Below are 22,184 nucleotides of genomic sequence, written 5' to 3'. Positions count from 1 at the left end.
TGTTGGTGAAGACACCTACCCTTGACCTACTCTTTGCTGGTAATAATCACGACGTATTGTTAGAGCTGAGTGGATGATATTTCAGTTTGCTGGTTTGAGCCACATCTGAACTTTTTCAGAATGTTGGGCCAATCAAAAAAGTGGGCAAAATGTCCATTTCAGGTTGAACAGAATGTTTTGTTCAACCTGAAACATTTTTGTTTCTGTGCATTTTTAAGGGCCAGAGTCACAAAAGAGAAGGAGGAAGAAGTGATGGTGTTCCCCCTTATAACTTTTAGCTCAGTGTATTCTGTGGGGGTCTCTCAGTATCTTCTGTTGAAGCTGTTCCACTTTGTATAAATAATTAAATAGATAATGGAGCAGGAATTGAATTTGGGTCTCCCCACTCCCAGATTAGTGCCCTAACCACTGGGGAATAGGGTAATCTAAGGTGGGTTTTTTTTCTATCCTGTTAAAGCTGGTCCACTTTGTATAAAATACCTGAATAGTCACTGGGAGTCAGAGAGAGTGTGAGAATGACCCTATAGCCTGGTGATTAGGGCACTCACATGGGAGGTGGGAGGCCCAAGTTCAAGTCCTTGTTCTAATGACTATTTAAGTATATTATACAAAATGGAACAGCATCAGCAGGAGGGATTAACTGGTCGTCACTTAAGGTTATTTGTAAGGTTAAATGTTAATGTGGACACCGCACAAACATTTTGTTCAAGGACACAAAAAAGGATTGCTTTCTGCCTTCCCAGAACCTGACTGCAGTTGTCTCTTCACCCCTGTTTCCCCCCAAGGGGAAGTTAACTGGATTAAAGTGCAGGCTATTTGCGTTGTTCAATGGAGACAGACAACAGGGCGTGGGGAGCCAGAGCTGGAATCCATCTAGCAGCTAGGAAGTAGGGGAAGTCAGAAGAGTAGGCTTGTGAGCTAGGCAGATGAAGAACTAGTGCAGCAGTCAGGGAGAAGAGCTGCTGAAGCCTGCTTCAAGTTCCCCACTCCCTTGCATACCTAACTGGAAGGAGGATGTGTTTGTGTTGCAATGGAGATGGAAATGGATAGTGTGTTATAGCTGTAGAATAAATTAATGTTACAGTGGAATTTAGGGTTTGTTGCCATGGAATTTGTTCACACTGTACTGTGGAATAACCTCTGCCTTGATTATTTATCTTGACAGAAAAGACAACATATCATATCAGGGGAGTTAAAGGTAGATATCTTGCCATTTTGATGGATCTTTGAGGGTTCCCCCTCATCAGTTTCCATAATTTTTTTCTATCAAGTGTAGCATGCTCCCAAAATTTGAGTAACATGTCAGTTAGCACAGCAAGACTTTGTCTCACTCTTTTTGAAAACAGATTCCCAGACATTTTAGTGATGAATATGAGCTAATTTTCCTAAAACAAAGCAAATCTGGGTTTAGAGGCATTATTGTACATTTGTTTTACATTTCTGCCAGGCATAACTGTTCTTAGATATTGATCATTTCGAAGCTGACAATTTATAGTCTAAAACAAGTTCAAATTGTCCTGTTTTAATTTTCCTTTTTTGGGAAGCCCACAGGGAGAGGGGAGTTGAGGGAAGCAGATTTAATGTATAGGGAATTATTCCACTATTTTTCTTCTTTATTCAGCCAATGTGCGATAACCATGATGATGGTGAAACCGCTGCAATCATTTTATGTAATGCCTGTGGGAATTTGTGTACAGACTGCGACAGATTCCTTCATCTCCATCGGCGAACGAAAACTCATCAGAGACAGGTAGAGTAAATAAAACTCACCAAGTAGTGTGCATTTCAGTAGCTTTTGTTGGGTGCGGGGATTGTTCCATTGATAAATTAGATTAGAAAACCGTTAGTGGCAGTGAGCAATAGATCTGCAAACTGTTCTCTGTGCTTTCTGAAAGGAATGGATAACATTGCATTTAATTTTGCATTTGATTCTACTCGATTTTCTTGTCCTTAAAGAATGTTCTTATGAATAGGACTGTAATGTCAGCCCCTAATCCCTCAACCCTGGCTCATAATCCCCACCTGTTTCCTTCTTTCCTATTCTAACATCATTGAATTCAGACTTCCTTAACTAAAAATCCATCCATTACTCCCTCAGAAATGTTATCTTTACTTCTCCTTTCACATGGTGTCCATATCTATGAACACAATTAATTGTTTTCCCTCTTTGACACCCTCTTTAAGCCCTTTCTCCTCCTCAGTTCTTTCCCTCTCAATTTAGGGCCTTACATACTTTTCATGAGTTTGTTATAGCTCCCTTTTTTTCCCCCATTCCTCATTTCCATGTCCCTTGCCCTATTTCCTTTTTTCCTTTACCCCAGTTACTCACTCAAAGGCTACTCACCTGTTCACCACAAATCTCTCCATCCCATCCTGATTTGTGAACACCATTTCCTCTGCCCTCATCCCCTTCTTTCAAGCACCTTTTCTTCAGATATAAGTGTGCTGTAATATTCATACTGCTTCACCGACAACCTTAAAAAAAAATTGTTCTCATTGTATCCCCTGATCTTCTGCATATCTGTCTGACTTATCTTGCCTGGCCAGTTCACGTTTCACATGGCCAAAATATTGTTCCTTCTTTTTCTTTCTATTCCCTCCTTTTGATCTCCTTTCTCCACTGCTGTTGACATCACCTTCTTCCTGTTTTTCAGGCTTGCAATGTTGATGTCACCTTTGATTCCTTTTCCTTCTCTCCACATACCTGTGGTGTCAATAAATCACGTCATATCTATCTTCATTTCAAAAATTAACCCTACTTTCTGTACCAATATACCAATGTCAGCTCCTTCCATGGCAACTAATCACCACCTCCTGGCCTCCTTGATGCCATATTGCTTCTCTTCCAATTCGTCCAAAATGCCTGCCAGTCAGACCATGTTACATCTAAATTCATGTTTAAATTTCTAATTCTCATCTTCAAATCCCTGAAGAACTACACTCTGGCCTCTACATTGTGGATCTAAGATCTTTCGTGTTCCACCTCTCTCCCTTCTCTCTGTTTATGTTGGCAGCTCAACACCTCATTTTTCATTCACCCACTGCTGTCTTTCGTGCCTTCTGCATGAAAGAAACAACCTCCCAGTCATTATCACCCTCTCCTGCATATCCTTCTCCAAGACATATTCCAGCATTTTCAGAATTTGGTTCCTAAACTCTTGTTTTGGCACTAATAAAAGTGTCCTGATCTTTAGAGTCCCACTGAAGTAAAATGGAAGTAGAGTTGCTCACTTTAATTTATTTACTTAACTATGGATTTAAGAACCTAATTTTGGACCACCTGGATTTGGAAATTTTGGCTTTTTTTTCCATGAGCCCCCACAACTGGAAAACCAAAATATTTTTAAATCAGTGCCTACGGTTTACTTTTGTTCTAGACTGGAGACTCTTAAGGCAGGGATTATTTTGAAATATTTACTTTATATCACTCTCATAGTCAGTTTTAACAAATAATAATTTGTCATGGTCAATTTTAGTAGGTTACAGATGGTCATGGTGAATAGGGCAAACATGGGAATACTTTTTTTTTAACAAAAAGGCAAAAGTTAAAAAAAATTCTGTACTCAAAAATAACATTTTTCTACTTCTGTTGCAAACAAGAACAGTATGTATTCTGTGATAGCGAGAGATCTTATATATACACACAGGAAGCCTCTCTCACTTTCATTACAATAGTATATGTAAAATCAATTCAAGCAGAGCCTTCCTAACCAGGAAAGGCAGAAAACCAGAAGACTGCATGAAGTCCTTTTGGGATCTCGCTATCTAACTGTAATTTACCTGAGAAGTGTTTAGTTACTATAGTGATGGACATTATAAGAAACCTTAAGACAGAACAGTTTTCAACATATTTTTTGCCATACTAGAGCCTACCTTTTATAAACCTACACTGATTTTTTTAGATGTAAACAATTTTACTTTACACAAGAGGTTGTAGGGTAATTTAAGTCCTCCTGAAGTTTAAAGCTTTCACTGAGAGTCTTCACATCATTCTGGTTCTTAGCATAGCTGCATTGCTTTTCAGTATTCTTGTTTTCTTTGTTGACTCTTTGGCCAATCCAAGTTTTAATTTTCTAGCTTTTACCCTTCAGAGTGTGTTCCAAATCATCATATCATCCCACTCTTTGCATGCATACAAATTACAGAATGTATAGAAGTCGTATTTTTAAAACTTGCAATACAGACTCCATAACACCATGAGTATTGCAACAAAAAATGTAAACTTACAGGTGATACCAAAACTAAAGTTTCTTATAATTGCTTACTGACTCAGCTTTTTGTAAGAGTACTATTTAATACCCATATGGTTAAACTGATAGGTATTCAAAGAAGAGGAAGAAGCTATCAAAGTTGATCTTCATGAAGGCTGTGGTAGGACCAAACTTTTCTGGCTCATGGCACTAGCAGACTCTAAAACTATGAAGGCTATGGTGGAGTTTAGAGAACAGACAGGTAAAAATCAGATATTTCTTGTTCCTTACTCATCCTGATTACTTTTTTAAGCTTCTCCAAAAGATCAGTTTCTAGAAATGTGACTCTCTGAATCTTTACATTAATGCTTTATTATTTGTATTATTTAACAGAAAACACTGAATCCTGGCAAATTACGTATTGCCTTGGCAGTAGCATGATGGTGGTGCTTTGCAACACCAAGTAGATGCTTGAGTTCAGAAATGTTGTAAGCTCTTTGGAGCTATGTTTTTGTTCTGTTTATGTACAGTGCCTGACACAATGGGATCAAGATTAGGGCTCCTAGGTGCTACAGTAAAGTAAACAATAATAATAATAACTGGATATTTAGCTCTTTGAAATGCTAGAAGTTTTTAAATGTGGCATTCTTGAGTTGATACTACCACTCTTTATCCACTCATGCAACTCCCACTTCCATCAAAGGGAGTACTACAAATTGAGAGCAGTAGCCCATAAATAATTGTCACCTGTACTTACATTTGAATGATTTATAAAATGCTTTTATTTTCTTTTGAGGAAGGTGGGCACACCATATAGAAAAGAACCTAATCTATCAAGAACAAAATTGAACGGGGTAATTAGAAAAAATTATGTAAATAATAGTTTCAATTCCCTTGAACGATGTAAATGCCAATTTCTCCAAAAACAAACTTTTTCCATTGCCCTAAAATATAAACACTTCTAAAGTATCCTTAGACATAGTATTGTGATGACTACTACTAGAAAGAAAAGACCACAACAATGTTTAGCTATGGACAGTGTCCAGCTTGGCATTTGGATAGTCATTACATTCCAAGTATTGTGTTACATCTACAGAGCATTTGGGTGGTAAAAATACAGCCATCCCATAGCCCTTAATTACAACCCTTTTCACAGTGATCAGAATGTTCAGATATGTTGGCCTCTGTGCAACACTATAATAATAAGAGAAGCCAACTGTGTGCCTGCCTGCTTCCAAATACTCCTCTTATGGTCACAAATTAATAGGAAAGATGCTCTATTACAGGGGTAGGCAACCTATGGCACGTGTGCCAAAGGTGGCACGCAAGCTGATTTTTCAGTTTCACTCACACTGCCTGGGTCCTGGCCACCGGTCCGGGGGCCTCTACGTTTTAATTTAATCTTAAATGAAGCTTTTTAAACATTTTAAAAACCTTATTTACTTTACATTCAACAATAGTTTAGTTATATATTAAAGACTTATAGAAAGAGACCTTCTAAAAATGTTAAAATGTATTACTGGCATGCAAAAACTTAAATTAGAATGAATCAGTGAAGACTTCTGAAAGGTTGCCGACCCCTGGTCTATTATCTTACCCTTGAGTGATACGCTGAACAGCTCAATTTTAACTTTGATGGCATGAGGTTGGAGCGGGGGCTCCCAAGAATTAGAAGTACTTTATCTTTCATTAGATTTAGTAAAACAAAGAAAAAAATATATATCATGTTTTTCCATTTCCCCCTTCCCTCCTTAAGGAATGCTGCTCCTTTCATTATGTTTGGTGATCTTTAGAGATGAAACTGATATTGCTTGTAAAATGTAGTTCCCAATACCCTAGTTTAAGCTTTGGGAATGCAAATATTTATAAATTAAGCAGGACTTGGAAGATTTCCTGCTTTCTTTCTCATGTAATTGACGTGACAAATACTTGACAAACTCCCCTTGTGAAGGGGAAATATCTTGATATGCATTTCATAAGAATACAAAACATCTAGTAATGTAAGAAAGAAAATAAATGAGTTGAAATTCCAAATAAGGGTGAATTAAACTAGGATTAATAATTTTTGTAATCAAGGCAGTTCTAGCTAGGCATGAGATCAAGTAAATAAAGTGTTCACATGAGGTAATTTTTAAAAAAAACAAAGCTTTCCTCTCTCCACTTTGGCTGTAATTTGTCTTAAATTGTAAAGTCTTCAAGACAAGAAACCATCTTTTTTACATGTATATAAGGTGGCTGGTACACTTTTTTTTTTTTAGCTATTATCACATAAATAACAATATTAATGTATGTCTGTAAGCTTTTTCTGCCAAAAATTTGCAGTATTTTTCATATCCTTGTGTTGTGTTTAGTGGTCTTTAGAGATGTGATTCTGTGGTTACTGGTGAAAATCCCATGAGCATAGAGTTCTGCTAGCCCATGCATGAAGCAATTTAGTCTAGATTCATTTAATTTCCTTAGTATTTACTTTTTTCCTGCTTGTTTCATGAGATAGTTAAGGCTATTATTAGTGTGTTGGTTGATAAACACTTCATTTTGGTAAATTCTGATTTTTTTTTGTTTGTTTTGTGGGTGTAGGTAAACCAACCACCAGCAGCTCTGAAGCATGTCGTTTCTGTGGTTGTAGGAGTGGAACAGAGTTATCAGCAGTAGGCAGTGTCTGTTCTGATGCAGATTGCCAGGTATGTATACAAACCTCACTTTATCTCATGAAGATGAAATATTAATATATAGTTGAGTCTACAACCAGCCATACAAGATAAAAGCTAAATTTTAGGTCCTGTCATCTAAATAATTTTGAATTGTGAATAATACTTACTCTCCCTGCCAATTTGTGTGATCTTCTGTTCCCATTTTTCTTATTTTTTTAAATGTTTCTTCTCACATCTGTTACTGTGAACGGGAAAGTGACTGATTACACAGGGTAAGCCGTGAATCTAACCATATAAAAACTGCTAACAAATGCACAAAATATGTACACCGGAAGAACAGAGAAAAACGGTTTCAGGTTCTGTAATGCGTGTGATCAAAAATATTTTTTCTTAAAATAAAGTTTCATTAGGGTTCTGCTATTTAGGTGTCACATAGCAAAAGCAAATTAAAACATCTGTTTCGCTTCAAAGTCCTAGAACTCAAGATGTATTCCTTAGACAATTACTGTCACTGTTCCCTAACCTGAGTTTTCATTGCAAGTAGTAAGACTACTTCAAGAAGCAACAGAATAAATATATTACAGTGTACAAAATGGTTCTTTGATTAGAAAAAATGTTAATTTAAGAATTCCTTTTTAATAGGAGTATGCTAAGATAGCTTGTAGCAAGACTCATCCTTGTGGTCATCCATGTGGAGGTGTTAAGAATGAAGAGCACTGTTTGCCATGCCTGCATGGTTGTGATAAGAACGCCACAACTCTTAAACAAGATGCTGATGACATGTGCATGATTTGTTTTACTGAAGCACTTTCAGCAGCACCAGCTATCCAGGTTTGCCTTTGCTATTTAATAAATCAATTCTATACAACTTTGTTAAATTTTTAAGAGTTTACAATTTCTTTTGAAGGGATGAATTTTTAAAAGTTTCAGAGTACGTACTGTCAGTGAGCAGAGGATCACATTGTGTGTCTAGCACTACTGCTCTCTCTACTGTTTGAGAATGCAAATAGGATCATTTGATGTGTACATTTCCTCTATTTTGAGCATTGTGTTTGTAACTGAAAATCCACCTCACATAGAAGTATTTTTAAGAGTTTTAAATCACCACCCTTTTCTTCCTTATGTACCACTCTTTGTATGCAAGGGACAGATCATATTAAAATTGTTCCCATTTCTTATACATGTAACTTGTAGCGTATTCAAAAAAAGGGCATATGCGTAGATCTTGTAGATAGTGTACATTGTATGTCTGAAGATTTTACTGTAATTAGTATGCTAACTTGGTCACTTTTGATGATTTCATATGTCCAGTGGTTAATGTTATGCAAAAGTTTGTTTTGTAACTGATTTTAAAGGCCATTAATAATCTTTCTTTTCATGGGTGGAAAGGCTTTTCTGATGTTAAGATTTTAAATTAATAAATGAATTTGCAATTTGACACCTCTGTTAGTTAAAATCAAAAACTCAAATATAATGGTGTCTCATTACAGTAGCTATTGAAACTTTTGAATTTACAGTACAGTAGTTACTCATACATCTTTCTTTTTTCTTAAAGTTGGACTGCAGTCATGTATTCCACTTGCAGTGCTGTCGTCGAGTACTAGAAAACAGGTGGCTTGGGCCCAGGATAACTTTTGGGTTTATGTCTTGTCCTATTTGCAAGGTAAGGATGATGTGTTTACTATATGTAGCACAGAGTATCTACAAGTGCTTACTTTAGTGTTACTTATGATGGACATTAGATATTGCTTATTTTCATTCCCAGAGCTTGTCTATGCAGGGACTTAGTATGCAGCAGGCTGTAAATCTACAATGCACTAGCTTGCCACACGCTAAGTGACGGTGTAAATCCTACTGCTGTACACCTGAAGTTCTATAGTGTGCTTTGACATACTTCCATTTCAAACAGCTGTATGCCAAAGCACACTATGGAATTTTCAGTACACGGCAGCAGGGCCCACATGGCCAGTTTTAGTGCACAGCAGGCTAGTGAGCTGTTTGCTCACATCCTAGTTAGCCGTGCACTAAGCACCTGTGTAGACAAGCCCTCAGTTCTTCTTTGAGTGCTTGTCCCTCTCTGTACTGCCCTTCAGGTTGCACATGCACCCAGGAGCAGAGATTTTTCCCTAGCAGTGTCCCTCAGGTATGTGCCCCACATCTCCTTATACTCCGCATCAAAGGAATAAATAGGGCATATTGGACCACCACCAGTTTAATTCACTCTTACTGTTTGTGGTCTAGGACAGAGCTTCAGTGTTTGTTCTAACTTCTTCAGCTTCTCTGTAAAAAGTTGAAATATATTATCTTTTTAGGGGTTTGGTTCCTTAATTCTTGGAATCCTCCATCTGGGATGGGCAGAGATTTCTCAACTCTCCCCTCTTTCCCCCTCCCAATCCTAGTTCTCCAGCGGTTGGGGGAGAGTATACCAAGGATTCCCAGCCTTTAAAAGCTGCATCAAGTGCCACAAACCCTTCTAGGGCACAGTTTCCTCAGGAATCTATGCTGTCATCAGAGTGTATGAACTGAGAGCAAGCAGGCTGTCCTGTGAGCAATTCCAGTCAATCCAGGTGTTATCAGACAACATGATAGCAGTCTGTTCCATCAGCAAGCAGGAAGGAGCACGCTCCTCACAGCTTTACGTGGAGGCCATCACCCTCTGGAACTGGTGCATTTCCATGCAGATTACTCTGACTGCAGTCCATTTGCCAGGAATCCAAAACACCCTGGTGGACTCACTAAGCAGACATTTCTCCACTCAACATGAGTCGGAACTGCACCAGTTCCAGAGGATGATGACCTCCATACAAAGCTGTGTGGGGTGTGCACCTCTCATACAGTGGCCGGGAGTCCTGAGTTTTACCTTCCCCCCAGTTCCCTTATTACCATTGGTATTGAGGAAAATCAGACCAGACATGGCGCAAACCATTCCTATAGCACCTGCCAGGTCTGGTACCCCATTCTATTACAATTGTCTATATCTGTTACTCTGATGTGACACCTCTTAACGCTGGCTGAGGGAAGGACTTAACACTCCAACCCAGCCATATTTCACGATAGGGCTTGCTGTTTAGGTGGATGTCAGAATTAGAATAGTTCTGCTCAACTGAAGTCCAGGCCATCCTGAACAGTTGTAGAAAGGATTCTACTGGGAAATGGTGTGAGACTAAGTGGAACAGGTTTATGTTTTGTTGCAAAGAGAAAGGAATTTCCCCTTTATGAGCAAAGATTCCGGATGTGCTGGACGTAGCTCTTTACCTTAAAATCCACACAACTGTCTCTTACTTCTCTCAGGATACACCTGCCAATCACCAGCACATTTCATCTGCCAGATACCTACTCTGTATTGTCTTACCCAGTCACATCCTGTTTCCTAAAGGGTCTGATTAGAGTGTTCCCTCCAGTGGCAAAACCTGTATGAGCCTGAGACTTGAACCTGGTTTTATCAATGCTAACAAACTCACTGTTTGAGCGTACGGCAGGCTGCTCTCTTCTATGTCTCTGTGAAAGTAGCGTTCTTGACTGCTATCATGTTGGCCAAAAGGGTTAGAGAGCTAGGGACACTCAAGGCTGATCATTCTTACACAGTTTTCCACAAGAAAAAGGTATACATGAGACTACATCCAAAACTTGCCCTGAAGTTGGTGTCTGACTTTATCAACCAAAGTATCCCTAATCCTCACTCTAGCATGGAAGAAATGTGGCACTCACTGGACATATGTAGGGCTCTTACTTTTTATCTAGAGGACAAAATCATTTAAAAAGTTTCCAAGACTCTTTATATCATTTGCAGAACAAATGAAAAGAGGCCATTCTCTTCCCCTCTTCTTTCCCCTCCCCCTGAGGCTGTCCAAATGAATCTCTGGGTGCATCCTACTCTGCTATGAACTGAACATTGTTCCTCTTGAAGGAAGTGTGAGATCACACATATTGAGAGCTCAGACAACATTGGCAGCTTTCCTTACAGATGTCCCGCTTCTGACATCTGCAAAGCAGCAACTTGTAGCTCTGTACCCACTATGGCTAGACACTGCATGGGTGTAAGCAGCTGCTTCTGATGCTTCTTTGGGCAGGGCATTTCTGCAATCGTTGTGTCACAGGACTCCAGACACCCACCTCCTCAATAGAGGTATCGCTTCTGAATCATCTGAAGTGCATTACACATAGGGACAATGATTCGAAGAAGAAGGATGCATTACTCACTTTCTAGTAACTTGAGTCCTTTTAGGGGCGTTGTCCCTCTGTGTAGTGCACTATTCACGCTCCTTACCCTCTGTCTGATTTCCCCCTACTGGGAATTGGCAGCAGAGAAGAAATTAAAATGGTGGTGGTCCAGCAGTCCCTTTATCCACTCAGTGCAGAGTATGAGAACGAGGAGAGCAGGGGCACATGTGTAGACCAGACAAACATTGCTCAGGAAAAATCTCTGCTCTGCCGGGAGCACATGCACAACTGGAGATCCCCTGCACTACACATCTCAAGGAACTCAAGTTACTACAAGATGAATAACCCAGCCTTTCCAACATAGCTGAAAGGAAAGAACTGTAAATTGTGGGTATGGGAGGGTCCTTTTTTAAAATTTCCTTGCACAATATGCCTGCAAACATGGTTTCTCATAAAAAGTGAAAATAATGTAGAACTGTAGTCCTTTTTAATTATTTCTATATACTTAGATGTTTGTAGAATATACTTTTTATATACTTAAAATTTGTAATAATTCAAGAGTTGGATTCAATGTAGCACTGCAAAATAAGTGGAGACTTTAAGTCTCTACACTCCATGCTTCCCTCAGTTTAGCCTAAATTATCTCAAACAGCAGGACTGGGGTAGCTCCACCATTAGCAAGATGCCTTTTTAACCTGTCTTTCAATACCACAGAAGGATGGTAATGAATAGCACATGTGCATAGGGCTCAGTCATCTTTATGAAGCTGCCAAAAGCTCCCTTTACATTCTCTACTAAAAGAGAGAGATTACCATCACTGCCAGAAAAGAGAGCATATTAGAATATAAGTACGTTGAATTGATCGGCCTTTAGCAACTCCACCGTGCTGGACTTCTGTATTTGCAGTCATGATAGGAGCTTGTGACAGGGTGATCTTCCAGTGGCATGGATCCAATATAGGGGCTCTTATGTCACACACCCTCCTTGTTGCTGATGAAGAAGGGAAAAGGGAGCATAGATAGAGAAATGGTGTATGACTGGGGTACTCCTATGCTGCACTGATCTTCTGCTGTGTTTTTTAGTCCCCTGTGGCTGCTACAGCCCAACGTAAGCTAGACCAGCCCTCAAGCTTATGGATCTGAGTTTCAAAAATTTGAGGTAAAAGGGTATTCCTGTTTGCCATGAGTGCATTAGCTGAAAAGAATAAGCATCTAGTGTAGGCATCCCTCCTTGAAATATATATTCCGTATTCTTTTCTATGATTATCAGCATCCAGCACAATGGAGCCTTTTGGCACTACCACGATATAAATAAATACTTCTGTTGTTATAATGAAAGTATTACAGTATTCCAAGTTTCTTATCAATTGTTCTTTATTTTAGAACAAAATTAATCATACAGTATTAAAGGACTTGCTTGATCCAATCAAAGAACTCTATGACGACGTGAGGAGGAAAGCTCTAATGAGGTTGGAGTATGAAGGATTGCACAAGAGTGAGGCCATCACAACACCTGGCGTTAGATTTTATAATGACCCAGCTAGCTATGCAATGAACAGATATGCTTATTATGTTTGCTACAAATGCAAAAAGGTATGACCGCTAGCACTTTCTCAGATGAAATTGATGTAATGTTGCCAAAAAGTCACTTCTTTGTGTATAGTGTATGAAAACTGGAAAAGCTGCACTGCACTGTAAAATCCAAAAAGCACTAAAAAGAACATAGAAAAAGACACATCACTGGCCCTGTGAAACCGACAGTAGAGAGAGAGAGTGGTTCAAAAATCAGACACCTTAGATGAACAGAGGATGGTGCCATCTCAAAAAAATGTGGACATCCTATTTTGTTAGAAAACTCCTCTGGCCATCCACCCTGTTCCGTTCTGTTCCCATCTCCCACAGTTAATCAATGCTCACTCCCCTATTGTGACTCTCAACCAATTTAGCTTTTGGCTCCCCTCCCAATAAAGGTATTTTCTTCTTCTGCCTCTCCCCCTCCCTCCATCACACCTTCTGCTCTCGTTACACATCATGCTTTCTTTCCAACATGCTGTACACGCTCATATTTCATTCTGTACTCTCTCCCACACATGCATCCCCTCTGTATTATTCTGTATTGACTCCACTTCAGTATTTTAGTATTCACCCCCGATCTGTCATTTAGTTAACCTCAGGCTACCGACACCTGTGATTTTATTTAATTCCTGAACCCTCCCTCACTCACTCAAATGCCTAACGTTTAACACCTGAGCACACCCTTTAGAAGTCTCCTCTCTCGGTCTGCAGGGTTGGGGTTCCAAAAGGGTTTTCCTTCCTGGATAGTGGCCTGGAGACTCCTTTCCTTATCTCTGTCCAGATTCTTTGGGGGGGCGGGGAATCTGGGGGGAAATATCATCCCCCTAGGCAGGAAGAGGGTGCATTTCAGGCAGTGCAGAGATAGCAGGAAGCAGCTGCTGTGTTAAGAGCCCTATAATTCAGTATATCCAGTAGCTCTGATTAGCTGTCTTTCCCCTGGAGGTTGGGAAATGGGGAAAGGGCAGCTAATAAGATGGGGTTTCCACCCACGAATCCATAGCAGTGTCTGAAAACGCTTAAGTATATGAGGAAATTCCACAGAGTAGGCAGCCCTACTTAGTGTGTGTTTTATGGCTGCCCAGTGTGCCTTGTGCCATAAAACCAAAAACTCAGAGCAGCAAAATGCCTTGGCCCCCAGGACCCAGAGCATGGGAAGGAAGGAGCAGTTCATTCCCTACTCCTCACTTCTGCTGCCTTTGCCCACCCTGCTGCTCTCCACCCAATTGGAGAGCAGTTTCTCTGCTACCTTGCCCATTTAGGACTTGGCTCAAGGCAGAGGGAGTGGCACTTCAAGCCAGTTTCACAACCCGTTGGGGCAGGATTTTCCCCTCCCCTGAATCTGAGTACTGTGCTGGCAGGTGAAAAAGTAGAAGGGAGGGAGAAGCTTCCCTTCAGCTCCAGCATCACCTCAGCAGCACCAACCCTGCCCCCACCTTCTTGATATGCACTCATAGATGGCCAAAAAAATCATCCCATGATCCAAACCCTGCAGTCTTTTGCACATATTAAAGACATGTATATGGCATATGTTGGATTGCTGGATAATTTTGGGCCATTTTGACGGTCATGGGGGGAAAAGATTATTTTTTTAAAGGTTTAAACGTATAGAACATCATAAAGAGATTGTACTAACAGCCTTTATCATCTTCTCCATGCATATGAATTTGGTAACAGGAATATAAACTGTTTGTCCCCAATCTCTTCAGTTTTAATCTTCAGTCATTTGTGTCCCCCATTTAGGCATACTTTGGTGGTGAAGCTCGTTGTGATGCTGAGGCTGGACAAGGAGATGATTATGATCCAAGAGAGCTTATTTGTGGTGCATGCTCTGATGTTTCAAGGGCACAGGTAAGCAGACTAGTTTTGAACTTGTTTTCTTTTAAAGATTTTTAAATACAGTTATCTGAGCTATACAGCAATTAGATTTATTTGTAGTAAAATAGACATATTTGTTCAATTTTTGACAGATGTTTCAAATGTGTAAATATGTTGCTTAAATGTTACAGTTTGGTTTCTAATGTTAACAGCACTTTTTTGTTTTGTTTCTATGCAGATGTGTCCCAAACATGGTACAGATTTCTTAGAGTACAAATGTCGGTACTGCTGCTCAGTAGCTGTGTTTTTCTGCTTTGGGACAACGCATTTTTGCAATGCTTGCCACGATGATTTCCAAAGAATGACAAGCATCACTAAAGAAGAACTTCCACATTGTCCTGCAGGTAATGTTTTTTACAGAACAGTTTTAGAAATCTAAATGACCAGAAAATTATTTAGTCAGACAGTTATTCTATTACAATTGAGCTTGCTAATTTTTAGAAATATAGCAAAATTAATCATGTGATGTCTTAAGTTCAGCATTTTAGATAATCTTCAAAGGATGGATTATTTTGTTCTGTGATTCGTTTCTTTCTGGAAATATTGGTTTCCAAAATGGGCAATGCTATTATCACAGTAAAATCAATACATCATTAGATACTTTGAAACTTCCTTTCTTCAGCAAATTGCCTCCACACACTACTGGAGTTGCATGCTACCACGTGGACCAAAGAGATTAAAATAAACAAACTTCCAAACATGAAATGGTGTAGCCAGACCTGAATACTTATCCTGCAACTGTAAAGGAAAGCACTTTGAACTGTGCTAATCCCTTAGTTCCTGGCATCATCTTGTGCCACTGATCTGATGGTCTCACCAGAATTGTGAATTTTAATATTATGTTTCATGTGCTCCTTATAGCTTTCACATATTGTTTTAATGTAGTGTTAGAAGATTACTTAGATAATTTGAGGAGAAAAGGCAATATATACTTTTACTACATTGTTTAATGTTTCACTTATACGCCAGAGAAGTAATTGTTGGCCTAACTCCTGAATTGTTCTTCAGGTGAAATTTCGTTTAACAAGTATATGTTATTCAGATGTAAAGGTTCTTGTTTCATATTGGGCTGAAACTTTTTTCACTGTATTGAAGATCCATTTAAAGAAATTTTAATTTTCTTTCAATAAAATTTTGACTGTAAATTTTCCGTAATTAATTTGGTTTAATATGACTAGATAGTAGTCTAATAGTCTGGGGTTTTTCTTCAAATTTGTGTTTAATCCTTTACGTGAAGTTGTAAATCTTGTAGAAGCCAACAGTTCTGGCCCTTTTTGTTAGGCTTAGTCAAACTGCTCACAATTACTCACTTTTCATCCTGTAAAAGTTCTAATTTTTAAATGCCTGATAGAAGCTGGTCATGTGAAAGTGGCCCGTTACTGCTTTTTCCTATACCCACTGCATTTTTCCCAAATCTTTTTTATCGGTGTCCTGTAAATTCAAACAAACTTTTTTCTCTATTTAATACTGTGTTTTTCAATACTTGTACAGTTTTATTTACATAAGATTTGGAAGTTTTGAAAATGACTTTTTCCCTTTACACTGATTGCAGGTCCCAAAGGCAAACAACTTGAAGGAACAGAGTGTCCACTTCATGTTGTCCATCCACCCACTGGTGAGGAATTTGCTCTGGGATGTGGGGTTTGCAGAAATGCTCACACTTTTTAGACTAGAATTTTTTTTACCAGAGCAAAACAGTTGTCCTCATCCCACAAGTGTCCTAAACAGAATATAAAGTCCAGTCAGGATGAGGATGGGACCATTTCATAACCCAGGTAAAAGGAACAATTTACAGTGCAAGAAGGATGCCAAATACCATGTACCATGCTGTGAGAAATTGACATTTTTTGAACCAAGACATCAAAATTGTGAGATGTTTGCATGTGGCCATTACAGTCATTGGCTATGAAGCATTGGACATTTACAAATAAATAATTGCTATTAAAGGATCTCTGTGTCTGTGGACTATGAATGATGCTGGTTTTCAGATGAAGAAAGAAAAAACGGATTATTGTATACTGACTTTTTGTAATCCTGTACAATTGTAACTGCATCATGGGTTGGGGGAGGGAAAGAGGAATATTCTCGTTTATTTCCTAGACTGTTAAAAAAATTGTGTTAGGAAGGCATAAATGTAACAAGTATCACGCTGTATATAAAGAATATCAATGTTTGTCCTGTATAAGAATTACTGAATTACAACAGCAGTTTCATTTAAACTTCTGGGTTATGTTTGAGCCTGAAATTTTAATGAAGTGCAATACTGAGTGTGCCTCATATCTTGCAGCTGTAAACATAATGGAATGTACATGTCAATAAAACCACTGTACATTTTTATACAGTGAAAGTCTAATGAATGTGTAAGACTTTATTTTAGAATGGCTCAAAACCAAATCATTTCATTTCACAAATAAAATGTATTTGTTTTTTAAAGAAGAAAATTCAAAACCAGCTAGTAAACTGTTGGTACTTATGGCACTATTTATTAGATAGAAAAAGTTTGCTTGAACATCCTTTAAGAAAAGTGGGTAATCTTATTAGACTTCACATGAATTATTATATTTGAATTGATGAACAGGTCGATAAGCAGTTCCTGAAGGCTTCATGGTAATATCCTGGAAGACTAATTTTTAATTGGTGTGTATTTTCTTTTAATTTTAAAGCTCTGCAGATACCCTTTTCTAGTATGTATGGACTCAAGCCATGAGTCCAAATAAGTTTGGTCAGTGCTGTCCATTGGGGCTGTACATGCATCCTCTCAGTTCCCTACCTGTGGGCAGATAAGGGAATGCCGCACCAACTGCACCTGTTCTTCCTTAGTGCCTGTGGAAGTGACTCACAATTCAGCAGTGTCCACAGCAACTTATTTTTAAAATGTTAGAAAATTAGAAAATTAATGATTCTCATAGTGGTTGCGGGCGGGAGAGTAGTTGTCCTTTTGGCAGTTTTTAGATAGATTTTGACCTGTCAGATGACTGATTAGCACAAGGACCGCTTTCCCACTGTATGGCTGAGGTAAAATCATTAGGGTTAAAATTCTGCCCATGTGACAGACTGAGGCGCAGTGTGGAGGGTCACACAAAGTAACTTTTCTGCCTTGGGAAAGGCCATATCTCCAGCATATTCCCAACCTGCTGATCCTTCTTCAGACAGACCTGATGTGATACCGACAGCCGCCTGACTATTTTCACCGGCTGAACAATGCATGAATTTGGCTTCAGGCTTTGAGCAAGAGGACCTTCCCTCATGATCCAGAACCTGGTCCAAATGTGCAGCTCTGACCTATACTGCAGAGGTGCCTACCATCTCAGGGCAGTTGGCCTCTGCTCTAATGGGCCAGTGAAATCTGGTTGGTTTCAACAGATAGATGAGGAAAAGCAGTTGGGACCACCTTCTCAGGTGTTTCAAGCACCAAAGCTGGGACCAGCACCAAGAGTCAAGTGCTGATCCACCTTTCTCAGCATGATACCCCGCCACATCAGACTATCCCACATTGCTAACATTGGCTCAAGTCCCCTAGATGCCAGGAACTCTGCAGCCCTTTTTACCTCCTCATGTTCTCAAGCTTTCAGAAATGTATTACAAACAATGAATAGAAAAGCTGTTTTAAAAAATAATTGGATCTTTTCAAAATTTAGACTGCTAATCACACAGACCTGGTTTACTGACATACTTGTTAACTCTCATCACAGACAGTAGTGTGTTTTAACAGCAATGTGAAGGACCACACGAGTGGGCAAAATAAAGTATGATGATCGATTTAGGCCCACAATATGGTGGTTATCAACATTTTTAAAGAAGCAGCACAGCTTTATTGTAGATCTTGACTGGCAAAGCACAGACATAATTAAGGAGAGGAACAAGTAAGTCCTTTGGAAATAGATTGTTTTAATATCACTCCCAATAAAAAGAGGAAACTTCATCTGTAAATTGAGGTAGCTTTATTATGGCTGTTTCTAACTGTCACCTAATCTACACTGATGAATACTTGCTACATGTTGCATTTTCTAGTACATAATGTCTTTGCTTTCTGTGTTCAGTAAAATCTAAATAACTGCAGGTAAAGCTAAATTATTAATAATTTCTAGATTTTTTTGTAGGTGATACTATGCATTTTAAATGTCTTTTTAGCTTTGCTTGCTAAATGCATTCAGATCATAAAAGCCCCTTAAATCTAATAATCTTCAGGTACTAGACAAACTGATTGACAAATAACAGATGGAGTCACTTCAATGCTCATTTGCTAATCCCATCTAGAAAACACAGTGTGAAAGTATTGGTTCAGTAATGACTCAGGTAAGAGTGTCACTTACTAAATGATGTACCTGCATTTGTCAAGTGCTTTCCACCTGAGGATCTCCAAAACACTTCAAAAATATTAATGAATTAAATTTCACACTACTCCTGTCCTGAGGTACATGAATTTTACTTTTCCTCATATTATAGATGAGGAAACTGAGGGACCAAAGCCTAAGTGAGTTGCCTGAAGTTTCTCAGTCTGTGAAAAAGATGGGAAGAGAACCTAGGTCTTCTGACTCACAATCCTGTGCTTTACCATGGGCAGAAAGTCCCCATTGTGCTCTAAACAGTAGCACCCTGGGGTTTCCCTAGAGATCACACATCTTGGTTCTGATCAGACTACCTTGTTTAGTTTTGAGTTCTGACAAAATCACAATCTGAAGTGGTCTGGCTGCGAGCAATTGGTCTTGTGGCTGAATCAAAAACAAGCAAACCAGTGTATTCCAGTGTCTGAAATCTGGGGAAAAGACTGAAAAGATACAACATGAAGTAGGGAGACACAGCTCCCTGATGTGCCTGAAGCCCTTGAGCAGATCAACAGAGAGCATCACTCTAAGGCACAGAAACAGTAGAAACAACAGTTTGGAGGAAGTTGAGCAATGGCCATGGTGTTGACACAGTGATCATAGCATCAAGAATCAAGCAGCACAGACCCAGTGCAAAAGGAAGTGGGAGAGAAGGCAGAGATCCTTGAAGAGTTTAGACAACATGGGAGAACTGGGAAAAGGAAGAGAAGAAGGAATGGATGACTGGCAATGAACAGCAATTTATTTGCATATAACTTTTAACATTCAATCTTAGATTAAAAAATCATGGATACACTAAGACAAAAAATAAGCAGCAACATTCTGCAAAGCCCTCTACAAATTTCTTTACTTCACCATACAGTATTAAGCAAGATTAGATTGGTGTATGTTTCTTCCAGTAATGAGCATTAGAAATAGACTTAGGTTTAATTCTGTTTGCTGATGGAAGAGAATGGTCAATAGATCAATGGATAAGAATTCACTGTCAAAAAGCATACTTTGTTGTTTTTTACTGCTGGTGGCTGTAACTACTTCAGTTACAATTGGATCCTATCAAAGTGCCAGACAATAAAGCAGGTGAGTTATATGCACTCTAATCACTGTTTACTTTTTTGACCCTGCTATTTATGCTTGCTGCTTGGCATAATGTATGCTGCCCAGCCTAAAATGAGTAGAGACTTACAAAATACAGTGTATAGCTGAATCATTTGTTTTATGTGCTTTTTTCACTGAACCGCTACTTCATCAAAATTTTCATAATGATCATTTATGTATTTAGAAAGCTCCACTAGAATCCTCCTCCTCTGCAGTCCAATAATCAGTCCAGGGTCATTGTAACTAAGGCTTGGTCTACACTACAGAGTTAAGTCGACGTAAGGAAGTTTATGTTGACCTTATTATGTCAGTGTACAGCCTTGCTCCCGCCAATGTAAGTGATTGAAAATCTGTTCCGGAGGATTTTTTCCTCTCAATCCTACTTATAAAACAAGTGCAACAGCAGTGAATACAGAGTGCCTGCCAGGGCACAAACAGGGTGGTGCAGCAGCATGTGAAGTGATGCACTCCACACACAGATCCGTGACATGGCCCAATGGAACAAACTGATAAATCATTGTTAGTGGGGTATGGTTAGGAGGCTGCTTACACTGCAAAAAAAACAACCTGCCAAACTGGCTGAAGGAAGAAATGTCATCCTAGGCTGCTAGCAAGGGTAAAACACAGTTAACTGTGGTAACAAGTGTTGTTAATAAAGCTGGCCAGGAAACAGAATTTCTGTCCCATGAAAAATTTGGAGTTTGCAAAATTTGTCCCATGCTTTATCAAGACAAAAATCAAAAACTTGTGGAACTGAACGTCTGTAATACCAGGTCCACATATTTGGCCAAGTGGAAGCGTATTTTCTGCTGGTGCGCCCCGAGCAATACTGCCCCCCTGCAGGCGTCAGTACCTGCCATCTTGTACTACCTCTTGTCCTTGAAACAGCAGGGCCTGGCAGTTTCATCCATCAGAGTACACCTGGGCGACAATGGGTGCTTGGTCTTCTCCAATCCCATGGTCAGCAGGTTCTTTGAGGGATTGGAACACCTGTACCCGCAAATTCGGCATCCAGCCCCTATGTGGGACCTCAACCTGGTCCTATCCAGACTCATGGGTGCCCCGTTGGAGCTAATGGCCACCTGCTCGCTCCTGTACCTTTCCTGGAAGACAGCCTTCCTTGTAGCTATCAGCTCAGTGAGGCGTGTCCGAGCTTAGAGCCCTCACGTCGGAACCACCGTCTACGGTGTTCCATAAGGACAAGGTACAGCTGCCACCACACCCTGCCTTCCTTCCTAAGGTGGTGTCTGCCTTCCATGTCAACCAAGACATCTTCCTCCGTCTTCTATCCGAAGCCGCATGCTTCTTGACAGGACCAACAGCTGCACTCCCTAGACATTTGTAGGGCCCTCGCCTTTTACATTGAACGAACAAAACCTTTTAGGAAAACAACCCAGCTGATCATAGCTGTGGCAGACCAGATGAAGGGCCTTCCGGTCTCCTCCCAGCGCATCTCGTCCTGGATCACATCATGCATCCGTGCGTGCTATGACTTGACTGGTGTCCCAACTACGCACTTTACTGCCCACTCCATTCGGGCTCAAGCTTCGTCCTCCGCTTTCCTGGCTCATATACCCATACAGGAGATATGTAGAGCAGCAACTTGGTCATCGGCACATACCTTTGCTACCCACTATGTGATTGGATTGTCCAGGAGTCAAGGGATGATGCGGCATTTGGCTCAGCAGTTCTGCACGCTGTGACATCTTACTCCGACCCCACCACCTAGGTAAGGCTTGGGAGTCACCTAATTGGGATCGAAATGAGCAAGCACTTGAAGAACAGAAGACCGTTACTCACCTTCGTAACTTGTTCTTCGAGATGTGTTGCTCATATCCATTTCAAACCCGCCCCCCTTCCCTTCTGTTGGAGTAACAAACAAGAAGGAACTGAGGGGGCGCTGGGTTGGCTGGGGCATCCCAGGCTACCATCTGCCTGGCTGCCCACACTTTTCCACCCTTTTCTCATTCCTTCTACTAGCTTTCTCTCAGTGGGTCAACACAGTGGTCTGGCCTATACTGCCAACCTGCTGATGCCAATTAACCCTTCTGTTCTCTTGGCTCCCTTAAATGTAGCCTAATCCAGTCCTTCATTATACCATTGCTTTCTGTGTTCTTACTTGATTCCTCTGGAGCATCCTGAAATATAGCCCCAGGTGCCAGTAGTCCTGTTTTCGTTTTTGCCTACCCTATGTCATTGTGGTCTAAATTTGTCAACCTGCTGGTTGCTTTTCTTATCAATGTAGCAGAGCAACCTACTTAGTCATTACTGCCAGCCTTCATGTGCCATCAAAATAGCTGGAATCTGCAGCAG

The 22,184-nt window shown here is 39.9% G+C and overlaps 1 protein-coding gene across 26 annotated transcripts in view; it reads left to right on the top strand.

Moving 5' to 3' along the window:
• MYCBP2 (MYC binding protein 2) overlaps nucleotides 1–16,804 on the top strand; it is a 418,792-nt gene extending 401,988 nt beyond the window's left edge. For all 26 annotated transcript variants that reach the window (XM_043534235.1, XM_043534264.1, XM_043534248.1 and 23 more), the window contains 9 exons: nucleotides 1,622–1,750; nucleotides 4,320–4,452; nucleotides 6,768–6,871; nucleotides 7,484–7,672; nucleotides 8,397–8,504; nucleotides 12,385–12,594; nucleotides 14,317–14,424; nucleotides 14,630–14,795; nucleotides 16,004–16,804. In XM_043534235.1, coding sequence (XP_043390170.1) covers nucleotides 1,622–1,750; nucleotides 4,320–4,452; nucleotides 6,768–6,871; nucleotides 7,484–7,672; nucleotides 8,397–8,504; nucleotides 12,385–12,594; nucleotides 14,317–14,424; nucleotides 14,630–14,795; nucleotides 16,004–16,119 — 1,263 coding nt within the window. In that variant the 3' untranslated portion in view covers nucleotides 16,120–16,804. The remainder of the gene's footprint in view (nucleotides 1–1,621; nucleotides 1,751–4,319; nucleotides 4,453–6,767; nucleotides 6,872–7,483; nucleotides 7,673–8,396; nucleotides 8,505–12,384; nucleotides 12,595–14,316; nucleotides 14,425–14,629; nucleotides 14,796–16,003) is intronic.
• Nucleotides 16,805–22,184: the final 5,380 nt, after the last annotated feature.

This window comes from Chelonia mydas, chromosome 1, assembly GCF_015237465.2.
Source record: "Chelonia mydas isolate rCheMyd1 chromosome 1, rCheMyd1.pri.v2, whole genome shotgun sequence".
NCBI lineage: Eukaryota > Metazoa > Chordata > Testudines > Cheloniidae > Chelonia > Chelonia mydas.
The sequence above is the reverse complement of the archived record's forward strand: the minus strand, read 5'-3'. Positions and strand labels throughout refer to the sequence as shown.